The 8,208-nt window shown below is 41.2% G+C and overlaps 1 protein-coding gene across 1 annotated transcript; it reads right to left on the bottom strand.

The window, feature by feature from the left end:
* hpxa (hemopexin a) lies at nucleotides 1-4,295 on the bottom strand. Its single transcript, XM_053627682.1, has 10 exons — nucleotides 4,166-4,295; nucleotides 3,906-3,928; nucleotides 3,435-3,695; nucleotides 2,100-2,254; nucleotides 1,814-1,967; nucleotides 1,473-1,685; nucleotides 1,273-1,374; nucleotides 1,012-1,139; nucleotides 697-856; nucleotides 1-577 (listed from the first exon to the last, which is right to left on the bottom strand). The coding sequence occupies exons 1-10, from the start codon at nucleotides 4,228-4,230 to the stop codon at nucleotides 345-347; spliced, it is 1,494 nt and encodes a 497-aa protein (XP_053483657.1). The 5' UTR covers nucleotides 4,231-4,295; the 3' UTR covers nucleotides 1-344.
* Nucleotides 4,296-8,208: the final 3,913 nt, after the last annotated feature.

The following is an 8,208-nucleotide window of genomic DNA, read 5'->3' as shown; positions in this document are numbered from 1 at the left end:
TGATGTTTACTTTAGTTTATTCATCAGCCACAAAGTACACAGGTGGTTCTCAATCTTTACAGACAGCACTGACAGAGACATAATAGCCTTGTTGTTTGGATACAGCTATTTAAAATAACACACCGCACATTGGCCAAAAAAAAGACCTAGCTTCATTTGGAGTTTGTGGAATCAAAGTCAGGCTTAGTTAAACAAAGGACGAGAGGTAGGAATATACATTTGAGGCCAGAGTGAAAAAGTGAGACCACCAGCTACAGCCTGTTTCGTTTTTAACTTTTGCATTATTCAGAAGATGGAAGGTGGGTGGTCTTCCTTTAGAGGTGGTGTTATCTTCTTTCTGTCCCTCACACATGATGGTCACAGCCAAGCAGGTCCTTGGCCACGTCCTTCTTCTCAGGCAGGATCTTGGAAGTAATGAATGTAGCAGGGCTGTCATAGTGGTAGAAATCGTCATCAATCACTACTGACACACCATCTGCTCCACAGAAGGCAGTATCCACATGCTTAAATGGGATAGGTCGTGCCTCTGTGTGGGTATGTGGTTCGACTTCCAAGTTCACATCGTATATTTTGTCACCTGCAAATCACATAAAGGCGCACAAAGACAGCAGGGTTATGTCTAAATTATCAGACACATGAAAAACTACAAAATCATTTGATATTAGGCTTGTATTGTTGTTGCTTTTTTTTTTTAACCTTGGATGACATGGAGAATGTGTTCCTTAGGACAAATAAAGGCCGCATCTATATGACCCTCAAGGCCCACTGTTTCCTTCACACATTTAGGGAAACCATCATGGAGTGCGTGGGCCACTCCAGGTGTGTGTGATATATTGTAGACATACACTTTTTTATCCTGCAAGCAACCAAAACATAACAGAAGGTAATTATCAATAAATTTTCTACATTTCTACATTCTACATTTCATACATTTTTTATTTGTTTCACACCAGTTACAAGCTTGTTGGTTAGAAAGCATGTTGGAAATGTTTGATTTTTTTTAGCACTAACCTGGATTATGTGAATGTGTTCTTTGTGGGCGAAGGCAGCATCGATATGTTCATCTTCCAGACCTTTAAAGCCACTCTGAACAGTGCCGGCATGATATTTGTCATCGATTTTACTGAGATAGTGGTGGCCTAGTGAATGACAATGAGATAAGAATTTGTGAACGGTTGTCTGGAGTGTGTTTCTGTTGAAGCCTGGCTAAAACAAAATAGTTTGAGATTTGTACTCTTGTTATAAGTATTACTGTGTACTGGACACACTAACCTCTGAAAGCAAACAGATCATGATCATCATCCTCAGCAATGGCATCCAGGTGCACATGGCTGCACTGCTCTCTCTCGATGTGTTCTTCCTCAGTCTTGTCACCTAATAAACCAGTTAGTCATGCCATCAAAAAAACCCTGAAATACAATCATGTTTTCTGCTTAGACACTGACTCTTTCAGCCTCATGCTTTTCACTTACCATAATGGGGACAACTCATGAAGTATTCACGGGCCTCCTTTGGATATTTTCCATGAACTTCCCCGGTATTGGGGTCGAACTTGGAGAAATCGTGGCCATGGAAACAATAATAGTGTCCCGCATAGCGGAAGGCAGCAGAGCAGTTGGGCATGCTTTTGAATTCTTTCTCATGGACCTCCTTTGTGTCAATGTCAAAGTGGTAGATTTCATGACCTGGGGTATAAGAAGGAGTATAGGTAATGGGTCATGAATTATAAATCAATTAAAGTGTAACATTTAACCAGCTAATCCATTTAGCAAGCTTTTTTGTAATAGTTATATAATGCAGTTAAATGTCATACCCTTGAAAAACACCACAGTGTTATTGGGACAGTCAGGCTTGTGGCACTCAACTGCAGCATCCAAATGGTCCGGAATACCAGGGAACACCTCAGAGATGGCTTTTGGAAATCCTTCTTCCAGCTTGTGATTTTCATAGCTGAAAACCTTGTCATCCTACATTAAGAGACACAGGCGTTTAAGTTAAATAGCTTAAATATTGAAACTAAGTAAACCATAGGCACAGATTGCACATATAAGAGATAACTATTGACTGTACTAATATGCAATTGAGTCAATTTAATGTACCAGGAAGAAATAAAAGTGCTCATGGTGGTCAGGACTGTCCTCAGATGGCACGCGGACTGCTGCGTCTACATGTCCCAGGAGATGGTTATCCAACTCAGGGAAGGTCTTATTTGTAAGCTCACCGTCACCATGGAACCCCTTAAACACATGATTATCTGACAGCAAGTAACAGTGATCAAGGGTTAGCAATTTACAGAGACCGACAAAGTTCAATTGCTCTTGGTTTACAATTGACCACAAAAAAAAACAACAACAGCAATAAGAAGACATTATAAATGTGTTTTTTCTTCAGTTCCCAGTAATAAGCCCCATTATGTAACACCTTGAATATCAACATTCATATTAAATGTATAGTATGCAAAAAAATATTGCCTCTGACAATATATGGAGTTATAATTGCAGAAGTTAATTGCAAACTACAATCTACAATCCGAAGACACCTACATCACCACAAGTTGTTTGGAAGGGTTTCAAGAAAAAAGCCTCTACTCTCATCCAAAAACAAACTCGAGCGTCTTCAGTGTGCCAGACACTACTGGAACTTCAAATGGGATCGGGTTCTATGGTCAGATGAAACCAAAATACAGCTTTTTGGTAATAAACACCAGAGGTGGTTTTGGTGCACACAGAGAGGTAGCCATATGGAAAAGTACCTCATGCCCACAGTTAAATATGGTGGGGGCTCTTTAATGTTTTGGGCTGTTTTTCTGCCAGAGGACCTGGACATTTTGTTAGGATACATGGCATCATGGACTCTATCAAATATCAACAGATATTAAATGAAAACCTGACTGCCTCTGCCAGAAAGATTCAAATGGGCCGTGGTTGGATCTTCCAGTAGGACAATGATCCAAAATATACATCAAAATCAACACAAAAGTGGTTTAAAAATCAAGGTCCTGCCATGACCATCCCAGTCCCCTGAGCTGAACCCCATAGAAAACCTGTGGGGTGAACTAAAGAGAAGAGTCCACCTGGGTGGACCTGGAAATGTGAAGGATCTGGAGAGATTCTGTATGGAGGAATGTTCTCAGATATCTTACCATGTATTCTCCAACCTCATCAGGCATTATGGGAGAAGACTCAGTGCTTTTATCTTAGCAACGAGAGGTAGCACAAGGTATTGACTAAAAGGGTGCCAATAATTGTTGCACACCTATATTTAATGAAGATATTTTTTCATAAACCTGTGCTTTATTTGCAATTGGTTGATATCTATGACAGCAGAGCATCAAAGTTTTTGAACAAAAGATCAAAAGGTTAAACAATAAAGAGAATTTTTCAAGGGTGCCAATATTAATGGAGTGAACTGACATTTGATTATTTTTTGCTCACCTTTAAAGAAGTACTGAACTCCTTCCTTGTTCTCAATTGCAGCATCAAACACTAATTCCTGGCAGCGATCAAAGTGACGGTTGCCAGAATGTTGGTTCTCATGGTGGTCGTGGTTTTTTTGGTTGGGACTTTGGTTTTTTTGGTTGGGACTTTGGTTTTTTTGGTTGGGACTTTGGTTTTTTTGGTTGGGACTTTGGTTGGAATGGGCGTGCTCATTAGAATGGTCATCCGTATGGTCACTAGCCCCAATTACCTTTTCACCTGAATCAAACAACAGTCTCTTATTAAATATTATATATAAATAAAACAATATCTTGCATATTTTAAAGCAGTTTGGTAGCATATTTTACAGCAATGCCTGTTTGTTGCTTTTGTGTTTGTACAATTAGATTCTGTATGTAAACAGAATTTCTAACAAATACGTTTCAGAACCTTTCTCTGTGTGGCTGACTTGCTCAGACATTAACTCACCTTTAACACCCTCATGATGATGCCTGGACACCAAGGATCAGAAAAGAAGGAGAAGTTAAAAAATATTGTTGTGTTTTTCATAATTAATAAGAGAGTTACATTTGAAAACTCTGTGGGGTTTTTTTTTTTTTTGCCAGTTTTTAATTCAGGGACTATAACAGGCATAATTAGAAATTGGCTGGCAAAAATAAGAAGAGAAATTCACATAGATGAGTTGAACAGTAAAAGAAGCTCTGAAGTGTACAGAAAGTAGCACTCACGAGGGAGCTGCCAGGCAGAGAGAGAGAGCCAGGCAGATCGTGAAGGTCTGGATCAGTAGCCTCATGGTTAAGAGGATCCTCTGGTTCCACTGCTGACACAGATAAGCTGGAAGAGGTACCAAAGAACCCGCTACCCTCCACCTTATATAGGCAGTGTGAGAGAGGGCTGTCAGACGAGCAACCATTTGCACCAGTCAAACAAACGCCCACAGTTTGTACAAAGAGTAGGTGGGAACACCCAGACTGATGTTCACCCTACATTCAGAAGTTGGTCAAGGTACACTGGATAGAAGGAGGGTCAAAGAGTTTCGATATAATGTATATGCATATATGAGGGTTAGTGACTCTTCTCAAACTTGCTCTGCAACTGCAGGTTTCAGTTACTGACGAGATACACATAACATCAAATTTAAGAATTAATGCATCTCCATAAGTTATTATTAGTATACACTGCCATTTACAAGTTATATACAGGTATAAACAATATTATTTTTAGTTTTTGAACAATGGGAGTTTTTGTTTTAGTACAGTTTCATCATTAACAGGCCAAACAAAATCATATAGTCTGGCAATTAAATAAGGAAACTCAAAGCTTCGTGGAGCTTATTAACGGCTTGATCTCACATCTTAACGGGGTCCTGAACGAGTGTTTTTGTGAAGACAATTGCACTTGAATGATTAACATGTTAAGCCCATAGATGAAAGATTCACAGACAATGCTAGTAATGCTGAAAAATATAAATATGTTGTGTGCTACAAGAACCTAATTAGAGTGATTTTGGCCAATTCCAAATAGAGTAGATCTAGTTTGTTCCAGTAAAATAAAGTAATTTCTCAATTTGCTAAACACTTAGTAATACACTTTCTAGATTCATTTGAATGTATTCTTTGCTTAGATTTTCACATTTTACAGCATTTTAAATTAGGTTATTTAAACAATAATATAACTTCAGTGATGGAACACTGGGGTCAAGTTCGGAACACATATTCAATAGGACACCCCTTTATAGCAAGGCAGCACGCACACACACATTCACTGGAGAACCCAGAGGAAACTACAGAACCAAGTAAAAACCCACATAGACATGTGGAAAACGTCTGGGTTACGCATGTAATCCTGTTCCCTGAGAAGGGATTGAGATGTTGTGTTTAGCATAATAGTATGGGGTGCCCTCGCGCGCACGTAACCGGCATCTGAAGCTTGTGTAAAATCATGCTTATTTATAGGCCTGCCATGATCAGGTGATGTGGCAATTAAGCGCATTGCATGATATATATATGGCACCTGTGAACCGTGCCGTCAGCCTCTATTATCTGAAGCAAAGACGCAATTCACAGGCCTACCCCGTATGACAAAGCTACACAACATCTCGTTCCCTTCTCAGGGAACAGGGTTACACCCAGACGTTCCCTTTCAAAGGGCACTCCACGTTGCATTTAGCATAACACCATGGGAACGAGAATACCCACTCCGTCAAACCGAGGGTACGGCCTATTCAAAAAGACCCAAGCCTAAGGATCACTGCAAGACACTTGAGCCCAGGGCAGAAGGACTATCCAGGCTGTAATATCGAATGAATGTGTGTGGTGTAGACCACCCTGCAGCAGCACACACATCCTGCAAGGATATCCCTTTGGACAAAGCCTTCGAGGAGCCGACCGTCCTATTGGAATGAGACTTTATGCCCAGAGGCGTAGTGAGACCGCGCTCCTCATAAGCGATAGACATTGCTTTCACTATCCATTTAGAGATGCGCTGCTTTGACACAGCATCACCTCTACTGTCGCTGTCAAAGCAGACCAGCAGCTGCTCCGACTTACGCCACTGGCCGGAGCAGCGGACATAAGTACAGAGAGCCCTTACTGGACACAGCAGGTGTAATCTCTCTTGTTCCGGTGTGAGGAATGGAGGAGGGCAGAAAGCTTGCAACACTACAGGCTGGGCAGCAGATGTAGGCACCTTAGGAATATAGCCCGGTCTAGGATACAGGAAGGCCTTGGCAAATCCAGGGGTAAGTCAAGGCAGGAACAGTCAGCAGAGAGAACATGTAGATCTCCTACTTGCTTGAGAGATGTCAGGGCCAGCAGAAGAGCTACCTTTAGAGTCAGAAGCTTCTCAGAGGCTGACTCTAAGGGCTCAAATGGGGCCCCTGACAGACCCTCCAGGACCACAGAAAGGTCCCAGGAAGGAATGTGCAGCCTGCAGATGGGCCTCAGCTGCCTGACAACATGCATAAACCTTGAAGTTTGAGGATGTTGCCCCACAGAGGCTCCATCAACAGGGGCATGGTTAGTGTATGGTTTTCTCCAGAAGTGTGATATCTCATCATGCACTTCTGGAAAAAAGGGGCGTTTTCTGCGGTGTGAGGGAGATTTATTTTCACTGGAGAGTCAGCGAGGGTGTTTTGGCTTTCCATAGCGGAAGGAGGAGTCGCAAAGTCAGACGGAGAGCCGAACCCGGAAGACAGAGCAAGAGATAGAGCCACACTCGTCTATGGCTCCTCTTCCAGATCCATACAAGATCCCCAGGACCTGAGCCGGCTGGCTTCCTCAACAACGGCTGGCCCAGATCCACGAGGCTCTGAAATCCATCTCCTTTCGGACGAGAAGAGAGCGAGTTGTGAGCAGAGCTGCCTAATCGTAAAACGTTCACAATGCTCATAGTCAGCCCCCTCGAGGGCTGCTGTGGCATGCTCCATCCCTAAACACTTTCACAGAAAGCGTGTCCGTCTCCCCCCATGATGAAACGGGAGCAAGGCATAACACACTTTCTGAATTCTCTCTCGCTCATTTTTCTTTCTTTTTTCTTTTTTTTTTAAAAAAAAAAAAAAAGAGAGATAGAAAACTTCAGAGATTTTGAGAAAATATAGGGGAGAAATGAAGCATCTTTTTGTGACCGACATGCGCTGAAGATAAAAAGGCTGACGGCGTGGTTCACAGGTGCCATATTTATATCACACAACGGGCTTAATTGCCACATCATGGCAGGCCTATAAATAGGCATGATTTTACACAAGCTTCAGATGTCGGTCGCGCGCGCGAGGGCGCTCCCATAGTGTTATGCTAAACGCATCGTGGAGTTCCCTTTGAAAGGGAACATGCAAAACTCACCTCCAAACGCCACACAGACAGGATTGAACCTGAGCCCAGGATCTAATTGAGGTACTCTGGAGCTGTGCTGTGGAGCTGTGATGCTACCACTGCACCACCATTCTACCTGTCATTTAAGTAAAAATATTATGACATGGAGTAATTTGTATACACTAATCAATCACTGGATATTTGATACACTACACTCATTTGCCAGTAATTAAATTTTCCAATTATTTGATCTCATTATCAAGCACACCTGCCATCCTGTTAGTTGCATACAGTAGTTGCTAATGTTAACCTATTGGGGTGACAAACTGTTTATCATCAGTCAGTAATTGTATATCTACAATGTTGGGTTTAACCCGAGAAAAGCCTTAATCCATGTAGATACAAGATACAAGACTAGAATGAAGTAAGTACATTTTCATGCTTTGTTTTCTGGCTGATAATGAAATTTGGGGTAAGGCATGCCCCATGAGAGATGTTGACCGGGTTAAACTAGGTCCCGGGATTGCTTTAAAAGTTATTTAACAAAAGTCTTGCTGTGATTCATATCACATGTGCTTTCTAAACAGTCTCAAATCAGTTATTATTTCATTATTATTATCATTATTATCATATTATTGTGTGATTTTTGTGATACAGTGCACATATACTGTATGTATGCAATATCATTGTGAACTGCATCTATAAATTGCGATAATAAAAACAAATTATCTCGGATGATATTGTCCAACTCAAATAGTTCAGAGCATTCAAAAGATCTCTCTCTCTCTCTCTCTCTTTAATGCTGAGATAGTTACATAGCATATCTTTTCAAATAAATATATAAATAAATAAAGGCTGCTGACCCTGGTAATGATTAACAGAGTAAACAGGGCCTCTCCTCTGGTATTCTATTCGATTGATTTTCCAGATTTTTCTCCTCGTATGCTCACCTTAATAACTTT

This window comes from Ictalurus furcatus, chromosome 6, assembly GCF_023375685.1.
Source record: "Ictalurus furcatus strain D&B chromosome 6, Billie_1.0, whole genome shotgun sequence".
Classification (NCBI taxonomy): domain Eukaryota; kingdom Metazoa; phylum Chordata; class Actinopteri; order Siluriformes; family Ictaluridae; genus Ictalurus; species Ictalurus furcatus.
This window is presented reverse-complemented; position numbering and strand designations above follow the sequence as displayed.

Coding starts and splice junctions, on each gene's coding strand:
- hpxa (XM_053627682.1), bottom strand. CDS start 4,230: ATGAGGCTACTGATCCAGACCTTCACGATCTGCCTGGCTCTCTCTCTC. Junction 3,696..3,905: donor TCATCATGAGGGTGTTAAAG/GTGAGTTAATGT, acceptor TGTTTGATTCAG/GTGAAAAGGTAATTGGGGCT. Junction 1,375..1,472: donor CATGAGTTGTCCCCATTATG/GTAAGTGAAAAG, acceptor CTGGTTTATTAG/GTGACAAGACTGAGGAAGAA.